Source organism: Onychostruthus taczanowskii, unplaced genomic scaffold, assembly GCF_017590055.1.
Source record: "Onychostruthus taczanowskii isolate IOZ18803 unplaced genomic scaffold, ASM1759005v1 scaffold2, whole genome shotgun sequence".
NCBI lineage: Eukaryota > Metazoa > Chordata > Aves > Passeriformes > Passeridae > Onychostruthus > Onychostruthus taczanowskii.
In genome coordinates, this window is record NW_024499239.1 from 5057255 (window position 1) to 5082822 (window position 25568).

Genomic DNA, 25568 nt, shown 5'->3' on the forward strand with positions numbered 1-25568 from the left:
TGGCAGGAAGGAATGATGAATCTGACTCCATGTTCTCAGAAGGCTAATTTATTATTTTATGATACTATATTATATTAAAGAATACTAAACTATACTATACTAAAGAATACAGAAAAGATACTTACAGAATGCTAAAAGGGTAATAATGAAAACTCATGGCTATTTCCAGAGTTCCAACACAGTTTTGATTGGCCAATGAGACAAAACAATTCACACCAGAAACCAATGAAACCATCACCTGTGGGTAAACAATCTCCAACCACATTCCAAAGGAGCAAAACACAGGAGAAGCAAATGGGATAATTGTTGTTTTTCATTTTTCTCTGAGGCTTCTCAGCTTCCTAGGAGAAAAATCCTGGGTGACGTGATTTTTTAGAAAATGTGAATGTGACACAGGACAGAGAAGCTAAAAAACGCATTGTATAGGTTCCTATGTTTCATACAGGAAATTGTGAAATCAAGAAGAGTGACGACATTTTTTTAAGGTCAGGGGAGCATGGCAACTTGGGATTGGTAAAAAATTGATGTGCTGCAGGTCATTCCCCTATCAAGAAACTTGGCAAATGCTGCCATAGGCAAGTTAGACTGGAAGAGTTGGCTTTTATTTTGCCTCTTTTGGTAGGATTCTTAGAAATTTTCAAGACATTTTAGGATTAAAGATATGATTTCATTCCTCATTGGTAGAACTTTTGCTGTGGAAGAGCCAGGTGAATATTGCCATTTTTCCTTGGATTTAAGGAGGCTTTACCAGTGAAATTATGGAGTGCGACTGTGCAATTAGTGCTGAGGGTGTGCTAGGCTAAGTTCTGTAATGAAGTGGATGGTGATTGCTGCTGCAAGTTGAGTACAGTTCCATTTTCTGGAAGCTACTTAAAGATGTTCTGTAAAAGTTCCTCTGATTAATAAGTTCATTTTCTAATTGAAACTTTGAGAAAATTTGACTTGGGATATGAAAATCAGGCTGCCTACTTTTCTCTTCAGGCCAGATACTCTTCTCGCATACTATGTTATGCTTTGCATTCTTGAGGCAGAGGCATGTTTTGCAAATCTTCTATAAAAATCCTGTTAAAAATATAGCCTAGCTAGGATCTAAGCAGGTTTACATTAACTTTAACTGAGACATCATTTAACTGCATTACATTTCATATACCTGAAGGATCCCAGATGTTTTTTTGTAGTGCAAAGGAGAAAATGGATGCATTAAGAATGAAGAGTTACACCAAATTTATTAATTAATTTTTTGAGGGAAGTTGTTCTTCTATTTCTCATTAGACAGGAATTAACTCTGATGGTGCAATTCAAGTATTCCTAGTGCTTTCAAAGGACTTTATGTTGCTGGATTTTACACTTTGTGTAAAATCACTGCTTCAGCTGCTGTGAACAGCTCTGATCTTAACCTCCAGTTTCTGCCACTGCACTGCCCCACCCCTTCTCCTCTCTTGGAAAAAAATATTCTTTTGCCAAAAAGCTATTCAATCCCATTATTTGATCCAAGTGAAACAGTTGTTTTTCCCCTCTTCCTCTCCATTCTCCCTGTGCCCACCAAAAAACGACATTGTGGTGCAAGAGAAGAGAGAAAAGGCAGGCAGGCTAATGTGCAGAGCTGTTCTTTGCATGAAATAAAAATAAATCTGGAAGCAGCAATCACTACTGGCTGAGGAACTATGGCCTTATTATCATTACAGGCATGGATCGGTTTTTTAAAAATAAAAACAGTGATTAAGCTTAGCTGCAGTTCTAGCTGCTTTTCTTTGGGGCTATGAAAGACTTTGTCTTTTGGGAGAGAAGGTAGGTGGTTGTTTCCAGTCAGCTCAGCCTGCTAGTTCAGTGTATTTTGTGCAGATGCAGGCCGTAGGAACAATTTGAAGAGGAGAATGGGAAAGGGAAAATGTGTGGTTTAAATTAGTTTCAGCAGGACTGAGTATGAAACTGTAGACTTGCATTGCAATTGTTGGAGTAGAAAAAAGCACTTTTTTACTAGTGCATTTGGCAATTGCTGGTGATAAACAGAAAACTCTTAATTCAGATGAATATCAAAAATGACCCATGTAATTAGGGACCATGCTGTTCTGATCAACAGTGTTTTCACATGCTCCTATTTTCATTCCCTGCTCTGCTTACCTTCCTGTAGGTATTGCCAAAACTAGTTTATATTCCCCATAATTGCAGCCTGACAGCACCTGAAAGGAGCCTATAAGAATGATGGAGAGAGACTATTTATGCTATTCTTTGTGTGATCATTCTGTTGCAAGGACAGGTCCTGGGTTTAGTATTATAGTAAATTCAGGGCGACCCCTGTGGCAGGGAGAAATGATGAGGCAGATTCCATTGATATCAGAAGGCTAATTAATTACTTTATTATACTATATTATTGTATACTATATTACACTACGTCTAAACTGAAACTGCACAAGCATTCATCTGAACAAAATCTTGTGACTGTCTCCCGACAGTCCTGACACACACACGTGGATGCAATTGGTCACCTTGGGTAAACAATCTCCAGAGCATATTCCACATGAACACAACAAGAGGAGCAGCAATTGAGATAAGAATTGTTTATTCTTTCTCTGAGGCTCCTCACTGCAATTCCCAGAAAATATCCTTGGGAAGTTGTGCCTTCCTTTTCTTTGTGAAGAGAAATGTGGCCACATAGTATCTTCTTTGTTTTGAAAATTATTATATAATTGCCACAAAATTCCTTCTTCTTATCCATGAATTTGGAATTCATTGCTCTGCTGTCCAGCCAGTGAGTACCACAAAAAGATCAGATAGCTCCAAGGAACTGTACCCTTCTCTGTCAAGACTGTGTCAGTTTTACAATGTCTAAAGCAGTCCATGCACATGATCTCAGCCAAAAATGTCAGTGCTTCTTGCCACATGCCGTGGCAGAGACTATCTTGCAGTTGTGCCTCAGGAGATGCATGATGATCTCGTGAATAAATTTGATGAAATTTCACTTAATGAAATTGCTGCTTGTCAAAGTAGAATGGTAACGAAAAGAGAAACTTTATGGGAACACTAAAACCGGAGCAGCTTTAGAACCCATTTTTTTTCTGTCTGACTTCTATTCTCAGCTGCCATTGAATTTTATTATATCCAGGCTGTGTCAAAGAGAAATTGGTTTTGTTTTATTTCTGTTCGGGTTTTGTACAAAGTCAGAGGATTGTGAAAATAGCTAAAAGCTTAATTGGTCTTTCAAGCTAAGCTTCTCTGATGTAATTTTTTTCTTATTTTTTTGACAGTATTATGATAGCATTATGGAATGTAATCATACCTGTGAGATACCAGCATTGTTTATATATTATATATACTGACTGTTCAATGCATGCTCTTCAGTGGTCATACTATTGTTCTAAATACATTGTTTTGATTTCACAGGTGCCTGCAGAAATATCACCAACAGCCAGTGCCAAATGCTGCCATATAACTACACCACTGTAACTTCAGTTCTTTCCATTGTCAAAAGTATTGAAATGGAAAAGTTCCTGAAGTTCTTCAGTTACCTCAATCGTCTCAACTGCTATCAACACATCATGCTGTTTGGCTGCAGTCTCGCTCTTCCTGAATGCATCAGTGATGGTGATGACAGGTATTTGGGAATGAAAATCCATCAGTGACTAGAGCCAATTGTGGTAAAATACTCTCTGTCTAATCAGGCAAGGGAAGATCCAAACTAAGTCTATGACCTCATGGCAAAATTCCTGTCTGTCAAAATTATTGACAACATTTCTGCATTGATAAGCTGATTGTAACTGAGCTCTTTTAGAAATATGTTGCCACTGTGTAAACTAAAATTGTGATATTGGGGCAGTCAGGCTTATTTTCCTGAAGAAGCCTGTCCAGAGTTCTTTTACCTAATTTCTCGAATCTGGCTATGCCAAAATGGAATGTTTTGTAACAAAAATAATGCCTTGGATGTGTAAAGTATCGTCATAGACTGGGGAGGTCATTTGTTAAAATTCAAATTTTCTCAGTCATTTCCTTCAGTACAGTTAATATTTAAAATATATTTTTTGGTTTTAAATTAGCAGGATATGTTCAGGGTGACATAAACTGTTCTGGAAGTTTAAGGAGCATATATTTTTCTGCATTTACATAATTTCATAACATTAGTATAATGTGCATGCACTTTTAAATTGAGTTTGATTTGAAATAGGATCAGTGAGTTTAGCGGAGCTAAAATCAAAACATGACACAAAAAAGGGAAAATGAATATTTTTTTAATATATATACACAATCTTTGATGTTTCTGGAGGGGAAAGAGAGGAGCATCAGGTCTGCAAAAAGTAGTTGTCAACATCTTCCCTTCCCTTCTCAACCCAGCCCTTTCCCTGCCTTCCCCCCATAACTCCTGTCAGTGAGATCTAGAGAAAAGCATATAACATGCTAGGGGAAGTTACTTTGTGTATGCTGAGTGCAGATACCAAAAATGAAGAGACAAGCCTGTGTTAGGTCTGTTGAATAAGGGAGTCTGGTTAGCAGAAAGATACTGAAGCAGAAGAGTGTGGAAATCCTCTGGTGGTAATGAGTGCAGATATGTCCATATGCTGCAGTACTTTTTTGGGGGGGACTGTGGTTGTCTAGAACATACAGTATGACAAAACATCCACTCATGTTGTGAGCAGCTGTTGCTGACATCGTCATTATTTCCTGCCGTCAGTTGCAGCTGGTTCATTCTAGCGTCAGCGGTTCTATATCTGATCATCACTTTGCATTTGTTGTGCTCTCTTTGCTTTGTGAAGCAATTGTCCCTAATGTATGTAAAGCTTAATGTGACAAATGTTGTTTACACAGTGTGGAAGAGATGAAGCTCCTGTGATGCCTAGATGTCTATTCTTAGGTATTGTTGAGAGTCTGTTGGCAGCTTGCAGCCATGGGAGCAATAATTGTGGCAGTGTGTTACAAGAAGGAACAAGAGGGAAAGTTACAAGCACTAATCTTTGGCATCCAGTGAGCTGTCATTACATAGCTTTTCTCTGATATTTAAACTTATGTCTGTTTCCCATTTATTTTTCATGTATTTATAGACATTGTTTTCCTTAACACTTGAAGAAGATTAAGTTTCCAGGCAGAGAGCATATTCAGTGTTTGTGTAGTTAGGTACTGTGAATACTGCCGCAATACTGTTGCTCTTCAGAAATGTTCTTCTGTATCTTACTGCAGTGAAACCATGTGTGACAGTAAAAATACAGTAACTTTAAAAGCTGTATTTAATTTTAGCAACTGGATATAAAAATCAGCTAGCCCTGCTCTTTTAAGAAAGTACATAAAGTACATACTACTTTCCAGTACAGAAAAAGTTCAAAAGTACAACTAAAACCTGTGTGAAAATGGAAAATAGAAATTTGAAGTGCAGTAAGGCTTTTTTTGCATGCTTACCCATAATTTTTGTAGTAAGGGACTGCTTACATAAAGGTGTTATGCAACTTCCTCATTTTTGAGTGGGTGGATGAGGTCTTTCCAATATGACTTAAAAAACAGTCTTTAAAAACCCTGTCCTACCACAGTCCATCAGCACTGCTAAGAAACCATGAAAACTACCAGTGGTAGAAGAATACATTAGACTAGACGTGCTGAGCTAAGGACATCTAAAACATTCCCAGTAGTAACTTTGTCCTTTTGGGTAGTAATAGTCTGTATCCTCTGACCACCACATGCAACACTGATACTTTGTTGTAAGAGAGATCTGTCCTCAGAGCTATTGGTCATGATGCATGATTTAATCTAGTGAATTGTCCCTCAGCACTGAAAGACACTAAGAGTGGGCCAAAGGTTAGTTACTACAATGTAGTAGATGTTTATTTATAGCAATGCATATGCATTGGATTCCACAGTTCAAGAAGACAATAAAAGTTAACCTCCAATGTTTTCAGATTTCAAAAGGAGAAAAGAAAAAAAAAGATGTATTTTAAAGCCAAAATTAATGTAAAATTTAAAGTTTCAGAATCATTAGAGAAATTCGTAGTGGGTCAGCCTATTACTGCATAATGCAAACAGACTCATTGAGTGATGCTTTCTAATATTTCTTGCACTCTATCAAAAAAATCAAATTTCATCAAAAGACTTGGAAAAATAGGCAGGCTATATAAGATCCTGAAGGCCCATGTTCATGGCTTATTTCGACCTTTTATGCTGGGAATAAATGTGAATAAATGTGAAGCTTATGATTCTCATACTCCTGTGCTGTCATGCTGTCTTTAAAACAGAAATGATGGCTTGAGTACTTATATTAGTCCTCTTTGTAGAAGTATATTGTAAAGTTGAGGAGATGCCTTGCATTGAGAGATCCTCAGTCTCCTATCTTTGGAAATCAAACTTAATTTAGGCTAGAAAATAGTATTAGGGCAATGCAAATTAGAAAGTATAATATGCTCCCAAGCTAAAATTCCAATGCATCTTGCATTTCTGTACATTTTTACTCACTATGCTTTTTTTCATGTCAGATATCTTTGAAAACAGAGTTGTAAAGTGGTTTATCTTCAGTTAGGGCTCAAAGAGTCCATTGGAGATCATGGCTTTTTATGCTGGATGCTGTACAAACATGCACTGAGGAGCAGCCTCCTGCCTCTGAAAGTTTATAGCCCACATGAAGAAAACAAGTAAAGGATAGGAAGAGAAAGTAATGCTGGCACATTAATTGCTGGGGAAGCCAAAATTGAGCAAGAAATTTGCAGTAGAGCAGAGAACTACACTGCAACACCTACGGCCTGTATCTTTAGGCACAACATTATTTTTCATCTTGATTAAACTCTGAAAATTAATTTCACTTGTTCATTCACTTTGCTTGGGATCTAATCCATAGTGAATATATGGCAAAACTCTCAGCCATAATTTAACCTATTTTTTCTTCCCTCCTTTAGATTAATTCTTGAGAGCCAGACAAGGCAATGAAGGGAAAATACTTGGATTTTCTAACTCTTTCTTGGAAAGGAATTTCTCATGTAAATATCTATATGCAACATATTTTATTGTGCTGTATTAGCTATGCTACACACAGCAGTAGCCAGGTAAAGACTTGTAGAAAGCCAGCAAGCTCAGAATAGGTCAACATGGTTGGAATGGGAGAAATTAACTAATGAAAGTTAGGTTAATACTAAATAGGTTCTAAGAAGCTGTAAATAGCTTGTGTGCAGTCAAATGTTCTTTGAAGAGCTGCTGATATGGCTCACAGTGGCAAATTCGATTCTATGCTTTTTTCTGGTTGATTGTCTTAATCTTTTTTCTGTAATTAGTAAAAAGGAAAAACCAAATGATTTTCACTGTGGGCCTAAAATAGGATGAAATATGAGGTCCAAAAAACAAATCCAGAAATATGTGTGGTGTCTTTTATTAAAAGTTGTCAAGAGTTCAAAACAATTTCATTCATGGTCTGTTAGAAAATGGAAAGGAATCAATCTTCATAGAGTAATAGATATCTGCCATGTTTAGTATAATCTATGAATGAGACCAGTGGTGTGGTTATTTCCTTTTTCCTGTTTTTGTGAACTTCACTTGAAACTTATCCATGTTCTTTGTTTCTCCTGCTGACATCGAAATGAATTATATTTTATCACAGTTATAAGAGCTAAACTTATTAAAATAGTAAGATGTTATTAAAAACCTAGATTTTAGAGTTAGTTGAGGCTTTTGAAGTGTTTAGGAGAAAAAGCTGACTGATCACACGGGTCTTTTTTACATAGCTAATGAGAATTTTTGTTTTACGGCTTTGAGCAGGAAGCTATCAGCATACATTTGAATCAATACCTATTACACAAAGTCCATAATGGGTTTAATTGTGCATGAATGTTGTATGGATATGTATGAGTTTGTATAGGCAATCCTCCACAGGCATGCTTCAATTTTGTTTTAATCTGTTTGATTTTGGCAACAAAAGCAGGTAAATATGCCGAGATGAAGTAGCAGCTGCTAGGACCTCTGAGCAAATGATCTTATAGGTAGTCTGAGACCCAGTTTTTATGCTTTTTATAGTGCACCTGTGTGGAGGTGTCAAATTATAGTTGCACAGGGAACTTTGCCATTCTGCAGCTTTTAAGAAATGTTTAAATTTTACACATTTATGAAGTTAGCTTCAGAGTAATTTTTGAAGCAAAGGTATTGAGAAACCCTCTTGGAAGAACATGTAGAATCCTCTCTCATAAACCTATCAGAGATGCTTTCATTGAAATTGGTGGTATTTACTTTTAAACATTAAGCTACTGCACTGACAGTGACAATCACTTGCCAGGTCTCCAAGGAATTAGGTGGGACAATTTTCTCCTACCACTGTGTTGTCTGTTCATGTTCTTCTCATGACTCCATCCAGTGTTGTTCTTGCCAGGGCCCAGGCACATGGAATGGAGGCTTCTTTCAGATGCTTATAAGTGGCTACCAGTTGTTTCCTGGGTTTGCAATCCTGTCTTTCACATCCTGTTGGAGTTGCTTTATCCTCTTAATACACTTCCTTTTTGATGGTGCCTCTTTAGCCTAAGGAATTTAACATGACTCACTTAGGCTGTTCCAGATGTAGTTCTGGCAATAGTTGTTTGCCAAGGAGATACAGAAGTTTTGAATCTTCAATTCAAAATAAAGCAGAGGTGATGTTCAGTGGGTGATTTATACATAGAATGCTTGAAATCACGTCTTTTGTTTTAAATGTTGCCATGACTTGGATTGCAGCCCTTCAGAATCCAGCAGACTAATTGTGTGACAAAAACCCACACTGTTGAAAAATCTGTCTTTGGATATAACCGAGTCATAATCTGGTCTTCAGTTTTTAAATCTGGGTATGGTCCCTTTAAGTGCAGTTGTGACTTGAACCACGCAACCTTGGAGGTCCAGCTAATGAAAAACATGTATAGTCAAATCCTGTCAAAAAAGGAACACACAAATTAGAGAGTGTGATAATGTTGCAAATGCTTGCCCACATAAATAGTGTTCTCTGCTAGTTATATTTTTGTGTCTTGTTATTGTTGATTTAAAGCATCCTCCTAAGGGAATTGATGTAAGTGTTACTGTTTAGCAGAAAAACTGAGGAATACAGAGGGTCTGTGTTATTTGAAAAAGCCCAGTGCACCAAAACAAATTAATAACTTTTTCATTAATGTTTTCCTTTCTACCAGTTAATAACCTTCCAGTAAATGTAATTTAACCACTAGTTATAATAATGATTTTATGGTGTAATTTTTTCATAAACAAAATGTTGAGGATAGAGTTGCTAATAGCAGATAGTCAAGATGTTGTGAGAAACATTTTGTAAGGCTTTATGCAATGTCAGTACTCAATGTCAGCTCCAGTCTACCATCAGATTGATAGCACACTAATTCAAGGTGAAGTAGAACTAATTTACAGCAACAAGAAAGTGAAATGGTTGAAAGGTGTAATGCATTGGGGAGGGTTTCAAACTAGCAAAACTGTCTGTTTAAGGTATCTGTAAAATAGCACTAGATAGTTCCTGTGTACTTCTGAAAGTGTTTATGTGCAGTAACAGATGTCATATGCAAATCAAGCCATGATTGAAAATTCATTGTTGAATTCATTGTTGAATGAATTTCTAAATGTAAGGAGACAGTGAATAAAATCAGGGTGACTTGAAATGGAAAATTGAATAGGTAATAGATACATAGATCAAAGCAAATCTACAATATGCAGATCCAGAAAGTGATAATATATTTGCAAAGAAAAAGGATCAAGAAGAAAATAAATCCTCAAGCCCCAATTCCTGCTCTAAGGAAAGATAATTTTTCAAAAACCAAAATTTTATTTCTGTTGTGCTATAACATGGGCTTCATGAGACATGAGTGAGGCTTTTGGTTAAGAAACAACTGGTTTACAATCTGACTTCAAAGAAGGGAATGCTCACATTTCTCTGAAGTATTGGAGCAGACTATCTTGCCAAGACATAAATGAAGAAACAGCAGTCAAAAAATAACATTTCTATAGATACGCCTTTCTTCTCAGTGCAGTGTGTATTGTTCATAAATAATTTCATAGTTAATTAGTTATATTAATAATCTTGTCTAACTGTTATTCATACAGCAGAAAACAATGTGCTGATGAGAAGATTATGGTTTACACTGTCCCTGAGAACTCACACCATGAAGTCAAGATGTCATATTTGTCACCTTAGGAGCCACTACTGCTTTCTCCTAACCTGAAATAGTAGGAAGGTGACAAATACAAAGTTTGCTTTTGGAAGGAATGCTAGGGAGAACATTGATAATGGAGTGGCATGGGCCAAAAATGCCTATATTTAAAGTTGAAAAACGTATCTTAGAGAACCCTTTCTCAAGATATGTAAGTCTTTGAGGGGAAGAAAACAAATACAAAAGCATCCTTTACTTTTTTGTTTTTTTTTTTTTTTGTTTTTTTTTTTTTTTAGTGCCTAAATAATGCCCTGATCAAAAAACAGAAGGAAAAAATGAGTTGCTTATGAAAAAGCACTCTGTAATCACCAAAAGTGCTCAAATATTTAAGCATTGAAACTTCAAATTTATTTAGGAAGTTGCTCTAGTAAGTACTAAGCTCTTCCTCATGGCTGTTAGAAGAGGGAGGTAAGGGAATTAGAAGAAAAAATGTCTTTACCTTAGGGGAACTTCTGTTTGTAACGTTCATGTACCTGTGGATATGCCTATGGAACTTAATCACCAATTCTAGCTTACACATCTGAAAAATCTTGGAGTCTCTGAAAGCATCACTGTAACTGTCATGGCTTGGCTGCTGTGGGTGGACCTAAAGGGTCCCAATAGCTAGGAATGGTATTGGATGTAGGTACAGGGCCTGACGTTAATTCTGTGGTGCCAGTTTACACAGGTGCAGTGCAGTGTTGGGAAGGACAAACCAGGGACAAAATATAGAGGAAAGGACAGAGAGATAGGATGCTGGAAAGAATGTGTTTTCCACATTCAGAGAACTGTCCCTTCCCTGCCCACAAACTGTTTAAAATTACTGGTGTGTGTAATTTGTCAATAAGTCAACATAATGAAAGAGGGGATTAACTAAGAAATTAATAAAAAAGTTAGAAAATTAATATAGAAGTATAGGCAATGGCATCCTGCATGGGCCAGAATTATGTGTGTGGTCCAGTGTGTGTGAAGCCAGCCTTTGCTACAGCAGGCAGCATCAAAACTTCATGCAGTGTTTCACCCTCCCTGCTGATGTAACTTCAAAGTGTGTTGGGGGAGTTATGGATGCACCAGAGTTAAAAGGTTATCCGATAGAGAAACATTTCTGAGAACAATCTGCGCATGGAAATGTCTTCTTGAAACTGTATTTCACAATGCTGCGCAGAGAAGTTAAGGGAAGAAGGCAGAAAGGAAAATCAGGAGGGCTGGTTATTTTATTAATGAATATGTTATTGATTTATTGCCTTCAACCCTGTTCTTGCAATGATTTGCTGTGTGTATTATCTATTATTAGCTGTGGTTTATGGTTCCTAAGTTGGTATGTTAACTAGAGATCATAAGTCATTCTTCTGCACATGCAATATACTATTAACAACAATATATTATTTCTTATAAATAAATACTGATTATTTATGTAGGTGACATAATTTTTTACAACTACTCTTGAAGTTAGCATGGCTTTTTGTTAATGTTGGTTTGCTAATTTAGAAAAACATGCTTTTTCACAAAATAAAATTTATTTAATTTAATAAATTACAATAGTTGTAGGGTAGGAACTTTTGGTAGAACATTGCATTTTCATAAACATTTTGGGAGTATTAACACTGATTGTTTCCTATTTGACTGGTGTATCTGGGCTCACAACCAGAAACATACAGATGCGATTTTATCTTAGTTTGGCAGATAGAGCTCTTCTCCTAGATATGAGTACACCCTCTTGTGCAGCAATTAATAAACAAAATGGTTTCAGCCTGAAGTGTGGTTAAAGAATTCTCAAAGAATTCCTATGCTTTTCAGCTCATGTTTAACTTCTTTTAGTGCCCATCTTATTAACAAATAGCTTGTAAACCATCTGCACTCAAAGCCTATTGAGGATTCAGTTAACCTCTCAGAAGTCTCTCTCCTCTGTCAGAAGTTGTTGTTGCCCTATTGGAGACCCCACGGGAAAGCGCCAGGCTCTCAGGTGAGCAGGGCACTCAAACTAGAATCACAGTGCAGGTGGGGAGGAGAGAAACTTCTGGAACTCTTCTGGCTCACGTTAGGATGAGCATTACAGATGAATGAAACTCCTCAGGGCCACTCTCAGTTGGGTTTTGAGGATCTCTAAGGATGGAGGTTTTACAACCCTTCTGGAGAACATGTTCCAGACTACTCTTTCACCACAGATAATGATATATAAAATGCTAGTGGTGCTGAAAGAATCAGTATTATCCTATTCTCTTGCTCATTATTCCCCATCTCACCCATGTCTTTTCCGTGTCCTGTCAAGAGTATTTAGTCAGCTCCATGACAGATTGGATTTGGAAACTGATCTGAATTAAATTAGGAGTGACTGATGCTGTCCTTTGTGTAACAGCATGAAGTGCCATGCTGGCACAAAGAAGTAGGGAAGAGAGGTGGGGAGAGGTTTTGAAGAAGGCTGATGTGGGGATAGGACAGCTTCTTAAAATTGATGACATCTGCTTCTGCCAGATTTGTTTGTGAAACAATTTTAATGTGAACTTGAAGCAGCATGATAATGGCTTACAATGATTTTCTACTTGACAGACAAGATCCTTGAATGTCAAGGAATGAGTGAGAAGTATACACCATACAGCAGAAACAGGGTTGGCCCTCCTGGTTGCCACAGCACACTGCTGACTCAGATGTGACTCCTTATTTTGGTCAAAATAGTTTATCTGGGTTTTGTCTTCAAAATAAATTATTGCACTGACAAAAAGTTCTAACTTGCATTGTAGAGACTGTATGTGTCCATCCTTAAGGATTTCAACACAGTTTGGCTGCATTGTCTGAAGAGCATTTCTAAGCCTGAAAGAGATGTTAAATAACAGCAGTTGATGTAGAAGATGTAAAATTCAACAGCAGCTGCTGCTTCCTTTAGTCATTTTTGGATGGATAAGAAAAGTCTTTTTATTCTAATTGTATATTTGAATTTGTTCCCAGTTCCACTTTCACTGGAATAAGGAATGTGTATTTCCCCCCTGTCTGAGTAGCTTTCAGAGTTCTGTGTGAGCTCTTTGTTAGGTATGGTACTCTTGGATAGCAGATGTGTTCTAAGACTTTTGCAGGTATAACTCTTTAGCTGTCTCCTTCCTGTTGCCATAAGATATGGCAGCTATTAAGGAGTAGTTAATTTGAACTGTCATTCTAAGTGAAAAAAAATAAATCTGTGTGGACCCACAGAAGAGATTCTAGTCCAGCTTTTTCATCAAATTTGGTTTTGCCACTTTTCTGTTCTCATAGCCTTTAAACAGATTGTTCTTCCATGCTGCAGGCAAGCTATTCAGTATCTCCATCTTTTTCATTCTCATTGTATAAGCCAGGCTTTTTTCAGTCTCTTGGAAAGGGCATTCCTCTTGTGGCTCATGTGTAGTTGCCAAGCTTCATGACAGCAAATGGGGTATTCGTGGGTGTATGAGTTAGAACTGGCCTTCTGCCTATCTGTAAATCCTTCTGCTGAGTCCCTGTAGGGCAGATGAGTGGACATTTACCTGCAGTTCAGCCCGTTCATGCAAGGCCTTGATCTTGTCTAAACAGCTGCAACCATTATTCAGGCTCCCACCCCTGGGAAACTGAGCTGCTATGCCTTTTGCCAGGTTCACCTCTGAGGCCTCTTTTCTCCTTTAAGATGTTCTATGTTTCTCACACTGTGGGTCCTATACTTTTACAGGTAATTTTGCATCTTTATGCTTACACAAAGGAACCTGTTTTGAGAAAACACTACATACATTTAAGCTAAAAACTAGGTGGGAGGTAATACTCTGCTTTGAGTGTTACAAAGTGTTACATGGAATTGAGGTGACATCTTTCAGTGTTGTTATATGGATTCAATACAATTTTGTTGAGTGAAATAACTACAAAAATCTAAAATAATCTTGCTTTCTTCTCAGATTTTATTATGTCAATAAGCAAATTTCGGATTTCAATGCCTATCTAGAGACAAAATAGAAATTCAAACTTTCTAATGAACTTGCAAGTTAAGACATGAAAACCAAACAAGAAAAGATAAAATACATAATTTTCTTGATTATGTGGAACATTAGCAGCCGATTTGTTTATAAATCCATGGATCAAGAAGACATATTGAGTTTGTCATATGTTTAAAGACATATTTATGAGTTTGTCTCATAAAACTGTCGGTGACTGTGCTGCTCTCCATCTTGGAGTACCGTAAGGGGGTACTGAGAAAGATTTCACAAGAATGGTCACTCTAACAAACTGTAATCCTGGGTGTGTGTGTTTGCTCTGCTACAGAAACTTCTTTTTATGGCATTTATAGTCTCTGGAGGTCATTATTGTTAGAATATCATGAAAAGTATTAAAGACAATTAGAACACACAAAGGCTGGTATGTGAGCTAATCACTTCAATTTGTTTGATTTCAGGGCTGTAGAAATGAAGGGTAAACCTCAGTTTTCTTCTTCCCATAATTTCATGATGTTTCAGTTTGTCCTTGCATTCATCCTCCCTGCCCTAGCAACCTCTCACAATTGTAATACCAGTTCATTTATTTTGCCTCAGGCCTGAGATCTATCACCATTCTTAGCATGTGTGCCTGTGTGTGAATGTTACAACAAAATGTCCTACAGTTGTTTTTAATTTGTCTCAGTACCTGAATACAGCTTATTGTGTGGCCACAGAAAAAGTTATCCTGAAACAGCAGAAGGGATGAAACTGGGGAAAGAATAGTAATGAGAACCAGCAGTAGTTGAAAATGTTCATCAGTCTGCCTGCAGTCAGGTTGTCTCTTGAACTATAAATGTGACCTTTAGCAATGCAGCCACCACTTGTGTTCTCAGAGTGATCTTCATGCTGCATTTTCAGCTCTGGCATAACAATTTGGTTGTAAGCCTTTTGCAAATGATTTACCCTCTATTGCTTTAACCTGTAGAACTGCAATAATGAATTTCTCAACAGGGCATGTCTATAGCAGTGCTTTTACCAGTGGAGATACTGTTGTGAAGACACAAAGAAATACCACAGATAATAATGTGCATTAGATATATTATTGTATTTACGAGGTTGCATGGGGAGCTTCTGCAGGATAGTTAATTGTTAATTTTATTTAATTTAATGCTTTTGTCTGTTCAAGCAATTTCTACTTCTCCCTCTCATAACATCTTATTCTGTCTTTGCCTGTATCCTTTTGGAGGGCCCAGTCAATTGCCAGATGAGAAAAAGGTGCTTTTCTTTGCATCACATTACTCTTCAGTTGAAGGAGTTGTTTGACCTCTTACTTACAGCCTAAAAACAGCTTTCACAAGCAGCAAAACTGAAAGTAGCACGGAACCACATCCAGGCATTTGGGAACCAAGCTGCATACCGTGCTGCTGCTTCCAGGAAAGGCATGCCCTCAATGTCTGCTGAGGCTGGGAGTCAGACCTTTAGCTAACTTGAATCTTGAGCTAACATTAGAAAATGTGGTAAATTCTGCAGCAAGAGGAAAACAGTCACCATGAGGATCTTCCCTCTCCTTACTGCTTCTTGGAGTATTATTTCTTTGATATTTTCTAGTACTCAAAACAACCACTTAAGAAACGGAGTCTGCTGAGGATCCCTGTGCATGGTGATGTGATTGCAAAGAAGAGAAGGAGTAAATTCTGAAAAAAATCTGTCTAAAAATGTAAAATATCTCCAAGTTATAAGGAGTAGGTCCCTGTAGGATTGTAATCAGGCAATCTGAGTTCCAATGTAAGTGAACGCTAGGTGATCATCATGGCAAGGAAGTCAGATCTTCTACTTTCAGGCATTGGAAACTTAAAATCACTTAACAGAGTGATTTGAATATATACTGTTTTGAACATATGTGCTTCAATGAGTATTTAATACAAAACTTCGATAGCTTCTTCAAAGATGCCTTATGCAAATTTGAATCCCTTATATATTCTCTCTACCTTTAATATTTTTTTTAAATAAATGATAAGATTCCTATTTTCTTATTCCATACATTTCTTAATATTGGTATTTCTGTGCAGCTGAATTTACTGAAGTGTGGGTTTGGAGTCTGGGGAAACCAACCACAGAGATAAAAATATGTCATATTTTCTTTCTTTCATCAAATTCCAATTTCAGGAGCTTTTCTATTAATATCCTGAAGAGCAGAATCATACGCTAATATGTTACAACCTGCTTCTGTGCCTGCCACTGGTGCCAAATCAATTATGGTAAGATTGCCATAGACCTGCCAGTTTATTTTTAAAATGATTGGTCTCTGAGTAGCTGTAAATAAGACTAATCAAGATAAAGACTATTAATAATGTTTTCATCCTCCAGAAAATTAAGCAATAAGTTCATCATAAACTTGATCATTATCCAGAAATATTTAATTTATGGAGCACACATGACTCAACATTGAAACTGGGCCAAATATTGCAGTAATCACTGGATAATCCCATGTTTTCTGATTTGTCAGAGCTTCTCTAGAGACTACAAATTCTGCTTGGTTGTTAGATCACCATGTAGTTGTCTTTTAAAAGACTGATAATTTCCAAATTACCAGTCCATATGCCAATTGTATTACAAAATTCCAACTGTTCTTTGCATGTCTGTGGTAGGTTAACCCTGGCTGGTCACCAGGTGCTCTCCCAAGCTGCTCTGTTACTCCCCTCTTCAGCTGGACCGCGGAGAGAAAATAGAACAAGTCTCACGGATTGCGATACGGACAAGGAGAGACCACTCGCCAGCTACTGTCATAGGCAAACAGACTCAGCATGGGGAAAGTAATTTAATTCACTGCCAATCAAATCAGAGCAGGACAATGAGAAAAGAAACCCCAAATCTAAAAACACCTTCCTCACATCCCTCTCTTCTTCCTGACTTTGGTCATGAATTCCATGCCTGCTGTCCCCTCAGGGGTGCTGGGGGATGGCAAGTGTGGGCTGCGGTCAGTTCATCACACATTGTCACTGACCCTCCTTCCTTCTCAGGACAAGGACTCCTCACACTCTTCCTCTGCTCCACCATGTGGTCCCTCCTCTGGGACACAGTCCTCCATGAACTTCTCCAGTGTGGGTCCTTACCATGGGGTCCTGTTCTTCATGAACTGCTCCAGCGTGGGTCCCTCCCACAGTGTGCAGTCCTTCAGGAACTGGCTGCTGCAGCGCGGGTTCACCACAGGGTCACAAGTTCTGCCAGCAAACCTGCTCCAGTGGGGGGTCCCACAGGGTCACAGCTTCCTTTGGGCATCCACCTGTTCCAGAGTGGGGTTCTCCAGGGCCTGCACCTCTTGCCTCTGCTGCTGCACTGACCTTGGTATCTACAGAGTTGCTTCTCTCCCATATTCGCACTCCTTTCTCCTGGCTGAGGTTGCCTTGCACCGGTTTTTTCCCTGCCTCCTTAAATATTGCAGAGGCACAACAGCCATCAGTGATGGGCTCAGCTTTGGCCAGTGGTGGGTCTGTCTTGCATCTGACTGGAGTTGGCTCTGTCAGACACAGGAGAAACTTCTGGCAGCTTCTCACAGGAGCCACCCCTGTATCCCTCCCACTACAAGAACCTTGCCATGCAAATCCAATACCATACAAATAAACAAGGTGAACTTTTTGTATTTTTGAGTTTTTCCTGATACAGATGTAAAAAATTCAATGTGCAGATAGCTCTTCTGAAAAAAATTACTCCTGACATTTTTAGAAGATTTTTAACAATTATGTGTAAGTGTAACTCTGCATAGTTATATTTTAATATAACTTTTTAATATTATTTTTTAAATTTTGATTTAAATGACTGTTCAGTATGTTGAAAGACCTTTGGAAACAAGGAAACATATAGATGGAAATTTGCTGTAGTTACATTTTAAGATATTGACATACACATACTACTATTGCCTGGTTGCTAAATGTCAGGCTATAGCTGAGGTGTGGTGCTTTGAAAGTTAATGATTTAGGTGTGGGTCAGGAAAAAACAGAGATCATATGTATGAAACTTTGAGAGTCCTCAAGAACTCTTGATGTTTTGGTTGTTTATTTGTTGGGATTTTTTTCAAGAAGCATTCCCATTGGTAGAAATCATGTGTACAGATTCGTTAACTGTAATAAGTAGATCTCTGTCAGAGGCCTGTTACATTCAAGTAATGCCCCCACTAACACTTTTTTTGAGAACAAAAAATAAACTCAGCAGAATGTAATGCCTTCAGATTACTACTTGTGATCATCAGGTGGTGCTCCATGGCACCAGTAAATGAGGTAGAATCACTGCTTACAATACTTTGCACTGTAGTACAGTTTTGTAGCATATTTTGTGGTTTTGTAAAAAAATGAACAGAAAGTTAAATTAAGCATATCAGATTGAATGAAATACAGGGTTCTCACCAACAAGTCAAATCAATACTCCATTTTAGCTTTGTGACATCTTATTTCTTACAGATATTTTGAAACTCAAGTGCCTTCTGTAGTAAGTAGCAGCATTTCTTTGGGCATTTTTCTGTAGTAGGGAGCCTCTGTCAAACCAGAAGTGTTATTAGTATATTAGCTAAGAAGGAAAAGGTTAAAAATATCTGGAGACAGTCACTTGGCTTGTGAAATCCCATTTATTTAAGGAGTTTGTCAGGCTCCAGACAGGAAGCAATGATGGCTGCTTAAAAGTTCTTGTGCCCTTTCTTTCTCTCCATATAGAATATGTTCTGTAAAAAGCAGAAGAGTGTTTCAACATCTTTATCTGAAGAGCCTTTACAAGTCAGAAGAACTTAGTTTGCTAGTACAATGTGCAGAGCTAATAAATGACAACTCTTCTGTCCTCACATGAAACCATTCTTGGTTTTCTACACAGCCATGTAGGTGATCTTTGGTGCAAAGTTCTATCTTTCAACAGATCAAAATAAAAAAGTGTGGTGGTGAAAAGGGCTGTTTTAGAATATATATGGTTCTTCACAGGCAACAATAATCTGCCACCCAGGAAGCTGAAGGAGACAATTTTAGAGATAAATTCCTTGACTTGTTTCTGACATAAGTTCAGTACTGCAGCATGTGAAGTGCATTGTGTAAAATCCTTAGCATTACCTGGAGAATGTACCTCTAAAAACATCTTTTCTAAAAAAGTGGTTCCACCCAGAGTATGTAATGAACTCAGCAAAAACACTAACAGCACACTTGTGTTTTTAGATACTAAGTAGAGAACGACAACCATACTGACTTCAGAATACTTACGCAAGTGAATATTTTGCTTTACATCAATCTCGTAGTTAACATTGTGGTGAGGCAGTTCTGGCAGCTTTTTTATTTATTTCTTGTGGTTGCTGCCATGTCACACAGTTGCTAAAAGTACTGTGTTATTCTTTGTTACTGTAAAATGAAACACTAAGTTGGTAAATTTTTGGGTACTGTAGAATTCTTCAGTTCAGGTCACTTACTTGTGACTGAATATGGAATTCTAGCCATGGTTTTGAGATGGGCAGGTACAACTGAGAGTCAAATGTAAAGAGAAAGACACCTGTGGTGTACCAGGAAAAACATCGTTCTGTGGCATTGTGAGTGGTTATGAATAAGGCAAAATTTCATTTGCTAAAGCCTAAGAGGTTCTGCAGTAATTTAGACATAAACTGCAAGAAAGCTGAGTTGAAAATTTAATTACTGTAAGGGTATGGGTGTAGCTCTGTAGAGTGCAAAATTTTTCAAAAGCGCTTATTTTTTGCTCTTTCTAAAAAGTTTTCACAACCTGCTAAAGTAATAATAATTTTTAATTTTGCTCACTGTCTCTTTTCTTTAGTCGAGGCCTCTTGCCCTGCAGGACGTTTTGTGAGGCAGCAAAAGAAGGCTGTGAACCAGTGCTGGGTATGGTGAATGCTTCTTGGCCAGACTTCTTGAAGTGCTCTCAATTCCAGAACAAAACTGAGAATGACACCACTACAAGGGTATGCTTCTCACCACACCAAGAAAAAGGAAAGCAGTGTATGTTTCCATTCTTAACTGTTACACTGTGTTTATGAGTTTTCATTTAATAATTTATTTTCTTCCTGTGTAGGAAAAGCTCTGGGGTGAAAGTATTATTTATTGTTCCATCTTATTACTGTAATAAAGTCTGGTTGTCATTTGATTATAGTTTGCAGTGCTTTAATTGTTCAGGCTGATTTTTTTCAGACTTGTGTTGATTTAAAGCCTTTTTATTTTACATCAAAAATTCTGAGCTGTTTCAGGGAAAGAAGGTTGGAGGAAAGTAATATGACCTGTTGACTTTTTGTTTGCTAGCCATAATAAATACAGGTTTGTTATTTGGAGTAGAAACACGATACACAGGCCAAATTTCAAGTGTATCTCCTTTTTCCTTGCTGTAAAAATGAGCCCAAAACTGATCAAGAGGTAAAAAAAAAAGCATGGTCTTTATATGCCCACACATAAAGTCATAGAATCATTTTTTATCTCAAAAAAGATATTGGAGGTCATCCAGTCCAGCTGTTAACTCAGCAGTGCCAAATCCACCACTAAACCATGTCCCTAATTGTCATGTCTGTGCATCTTTTAGATACCTGCAGGGATGATGACTACACCACTTACCTGGGAAGTCTGTTCCAATGACTGACCAGCCTTCCCGTGAAGATTTTCTTCCTAATATCCAATCTGAACCTCTCCTGGTTCTCCTTGAGGCTTTTTTCTCCTGTCATATTGCTTGTTCCGTGGGGGAAGACACTGCCACCTTTATACAACCACCTTTCTGGCAGTTGTAAGAGAGTGATCAGGTCCCCCCTGAGCATTTTTTCCCACAGGCCAAATAACCCCAGATCCCTCACCACTCCTCATAAAACTTATGCTCTGTAGACCCTTCCCCAGCTCTGTTGCCCTTCTCTAGACATGCTCCTCCAGCACCAAAATGTCTTTCTTGTACTGCAGGGCCAAAGTAAACACGGGATTCCAGCTGTGGCTTCACCAGTGCCAAGTACAGCTGGGGACAGTCACTGCCCTGCTCCTGCTGGCTACACTATTGCTGACACAGGCCAGGGTGCCACTGGCCCTCTTGGCCACCTGGGCACTGCTGGCTCGTGTTCAGCCAGCTGTAGACCAGCATTCCCTGCTCATTTTCCACTGGGCAGCTTTTCAGCCAGTCTCTAAAAACAAGGCATTTCCATCTCCTCAGAGGTGCTGCTGTGTTCTCTAGATCCAAATCTAGAGGTGAGATCACACCTGAGAGCAGTGAGCCTGACTTTTTTCTCACTGACCCCATTGCTGGAGTTCTCTTGCTGGCATCTGAGACTTTGCTGTTGATAGGCACTCTGTGAGATGAAGAGACTGAGGCTTGTACAGTCTATCTGTGGATTCTAGCTTTGTTAATGACTTCTGTGTGACAACAAACAAGAAGAAAGGGTATGATGAAAACTGTTTTTCAATTTTTTAATTAAAAACTCATGAGAATTTATTCTTTAAAACTACCTTAAAAGATCGGGAGGTTATACATTGTTTCTTTGAATGTTAGTTGATGGTACAATTAGAATAGATTATGTATCCTGGGCTACCTCCTTGCAGTTCCTGAGTATACATAATGATTTAGCCTAAAATTGTTAGACCAAGTCTTTTACCAGTTGGATTCTCTCCAGCTCTAAAGGCATATTTTTGAAGAGTTATGAAGTAAAGGAGGCTGTTGTCCATACCTACCTTCATCTGTGGGAAATTTGTACTGGCTGAGATAGGGAAAGACCCAAAGGAATGTGTCTTGTTAAAGTTGAATGATTCGCAGTTAAATTGAACACTGTCCATAAATTTTTATTATAGTGTCCTGTGGAATTTTGTGCGAGTTGCTGTAGTGAAAGCTGCTGGGACCAGTGTCTTGACTGTATGATAAAAATATATGATATGTATGCTGAAAAAATTAGGTCTAATGGATCTCTCCAAATTGAAACAGTAAGCAAGTAAATATAAAATGTATATTTTTTTTCTGTGCCTCAAATTCCCTATGTAAAGTGGGACTAAAAGCTCCTTTTAGCTCACAGGGTTGCTGTAACCATTGTTTGTTACACCTTGTCAGTGTGTTCAAAAGCCCCACCAAATCTAGAGAGCTGAGTTTAGATTAAGCCAGAAGAGATTTTGTCAATTAAAAAACTTTCAAGTTTCAGAATAGCCTATGGCTAAAATAATATATTAAGTACTGCTAGAGCAGGAGCTGTTAGGAATAGTGTCTGGTTAATGATTATTCCATAATGTGTATGGCAGGATTGGTATTCATCTGGTAGTGAACTGCAGAAATGACAGGTAAGTACACACTGGAAGCTTGCTTTTTCTCACTAGGGATAAAAATGTAGAGCCAATTGTGAGATTCTTCTGCTCCTACCTGACAGACTGTGGAGTCCCTTATTGTCCTACTTCTTGTCAGTTCTGACATCCTGTTGTATAAAACAAAGGGGTTTTTTAAAATTAAATTTTTCATTGTGCCTGATGCTTGGATATGAATGGTTTTCATGTAGAATGGGAGACTATAATTGAGCTGTCTTCCAGGACCTGCAGAGAGCCTACAAGAAAGATGGAGACTGACTCTTTACCTGTAGTAATGGAACAAGGGGGAAAGGCTTCAAACTGAGAGTAGGTTTAGATTAGATATTAGGAAGAAAATCTTTATGGTGAGGGTGGTGAGGCACTGGAACAGGTTGCCCACAGAGGCTGTGGATGCCCCATCCCTGGAAGTGTTCAAGGCCAGGTTGGATGGGGCTCTGAGTAACCTGGTCTAGTGAAAGGTGTGCCTTACTATGGCAGAGGGGTAGGAATAAGATGATTTTTAAGGTCCCTTCTGACCCAAGCCCTTCTACCATTCTATGATTCTATGACTAGGAGAATATTTTGACCTTTATTTTTATTTAAAAGAATGGTTCTAGTGTGATTCCTCTGTGACTGAAAAAGGTAAGAATTTGGGTTCACTAAGCTGCTTCTCCTACAGAAATAAACCGTACTGTTCATGAATATTTATTTCTGCAGTTTTTATATTTGAGAGAATTTACTTCTCTGACCACTGTAGAACCAAACAGCTGAGGCTGAGTCTCTGTTCTAATCCCTTTTCATCTAGTGCTCAGCAAAAACTGCTTTTCACACTCTACTCAGTCTACAGTTCCTGGAAATTTCAAGAGCATGTCCTCGGTTTATGACTGTTTCTCAACTCTGTGGTTTCTTTTGGGGTTTGGTGCCTCCAGGTTACATGCAGGGAATTGTTCCCTGCCCACATATGCCTTGCATATAATTTGTTTTGTGTCATGTATTTCTCTTCTGCATCTTTAGTTATATCCTGTGTTTATCAAAATTAAGGTCTGACTACTGTGACTACTTGTTTCACAGATTCTTGTAGTGTCACCCAGTCACCCAATCCCAAACAAAAGTTTCTCTTGATTTCTCTTGTTTATTTTTGTCTGAATTTGGCTAAAAACTCCATATCCTCCACATTTTCTGAATTTAAGATTATCACTCCTCCAAAAAATCCTTGAATGCCATAGTTCCAAGCCCTGTTGGAGAAAATATGCTTGAGTCATGTTGTAGTTGGAATCCAGAGCATTTGTCCTGGGAGCAGTTAACAATTCTCCTGAAAAATGTTTATTGGTTAGAATTATCTTGAGGATACATATTGGACCGTGTGTCATGGCTAATTATCTCTTTGTCTAAAATTTAGCTCCACAGGCATTGGAAATAGAGTGTACAATACCACTGTGGGGAATCTATTATGAAATGCATCCCTGATGTGAACACAGATGTACTGATTGTACTGAAAATACTGATTGTACTGAAAATACTGAAAAGGCTGATGTCCTTCAGATTGATACCTGTTTACACAAGTGACAAGTGAATACTCAGTAGATGAGGAAATCAGCTACCCTAATAATAGTTGTAAGAATTTAAATTTTGAGATTTAAGATAGGTGGTTGAACTGGTTTCACAGGTTTAATGAGCTATGAGCATGTAAGGGAGCGAGCAGGAAGCATTATCAGTCATTCACTCCACATGTAACCAGTTCTGGGGGGAAGAAATCATAGAAACCTTCCTGAGGGCCGTTATTCTTATCCCTACTCATAGAAAAATTTCAGCTCTGCTTTTCTCTCTCTCTCTCAACTGACACTGTTTATAATGTTATTTTAGCTTTGACCAGCCAGCATAACTGTTGGTGTTAAACCCATATCAGAAGAAAACCCAGCAGCTTGAATGAGAAGTAAAGCAACACAATAATCTGCCTTAGATTAATGTAGAGCTCTCAAAAGAGCCCTGAAGTTATTTTTCTGTTAATTTGAATTGTAAGATGCTTTCAAAAGCAGCAGTGAATATAATGCTTCTAGTGTTTATACAACAAAACTATGTAAATTACAGTATAGTGTCACATTCACATTTTCTGAAAAATCCCTTCACCCAGGACTTTTCTCATGGGAAGCTGAGAAGCCTCAGGGGAAAAGGGAAACAATTCTTACCTCATTTGCTTCTTCTCTGTGCTTCTCACATGTGGAATTTATTTGGGGATTGTTTCATTGGTTTCTGGTGTGAATTGTTTTGACTCAATGGCCAATCAGTGCCAAGCTGTGTTGGGACTCTGGAGAGAGTCACGAGTTTTCTTTATTAGCTTTTTAGCATTCTCTAAGTATCCTTTCTGTATTCTTTATTATAGTATAGTTTAGTATTCTTTAATATAATATAGTATTATAAAATAATAAATTAGCCTTCTGAGAACATGGAGTCAGATTCATCATTCCTTCCTTCATCAGGGATCCCTGCAAATACAATAGTATAGAGTTATGAGACATTGTTCACTTTTGTATTTTTGCTGAAGAGACATTATGAATGAATGTCTGTTTCTGTTAAAGAAGTGGTGCACAAGATTGTCATGATATTTTGGGTTGGAAGGGACCTTAAAAATCATCTTATTCCTACCCCTCTGCCATAGTAAGGCACACCTTTCACTAGACCAGGTTACTCAGAGCCCCATCCAACCTGGCCTTGAACACTTCCAGGGGTGGGGCATCCGCAGCCTCTGTGGGCAACCTGTTCCAGTGCCTCACCACCCTCACCATAAAGATTTTCTTCCTAATATCTAATCTATATCTAGTCTCTTTCAGTTTGAAGCCATTCCCCTTGTCCCATTACTACATGTTCTTGTTCCTCTCCATCTTTCTTGTAGGCTCCATGGAGGTATTAGAAGGCTGCATTAGGTCACCCCTAGGTTCATTCAAACTGGTATTAATTAAGGTAATTGTTTTTGAGGAATTACTCTGAGTACAGAATTTGAATACATGATTGCAGCAGGTATTTATTTTTCTGTAGGCAATATAATTATATACATCCAGTAGATAATTTTTCTGAGATGATTTTAAAATCAGGATGATAGTATCTTTGTTTGTGTCCTTGCATTTAGTTAATGGAGTGAAAAGGAGAGAGAGATGATTTGTGTATGTGTAACATTGCTGCTTAACAGCTGCAAAAACAGCAATAGTGGAATAATTTTTTGAGGAAAACAAAATGTTTTTCAGGATTTTCGTCGTGTTTCATCTGAAGAAACATGCACAGTAGCTTAAACTATTTCCTCC

General features: G+C 38.0%; 1 protein-coding gene across 2 annotated transcripts in view; it reads left to right on the top strand.

Moving 5' to 3' along the window:
- The window catches only part of CORIN (corin, serine peptidase), a 133836-nt gene that overhangs the window by 38905 nt on the left and 69363 nt on the right, over window positions 1-25568 (top strand). For both annotated transcript variants that reach the window (XM_041403035.1, XM_041403034.1), the window contains exons 4-5: window positions 3382-3592; window positions 19802-19983. In XM_041403035.1, coding sequence (XP_041258969.1) covers window positions 3382-3592; window positions 19802-19983 — 393 coding nt within the window. The remainder of the gene's footprint in view (window positions 1-3381; window positions 3593-19801; window positions 19984-25568) is intronic.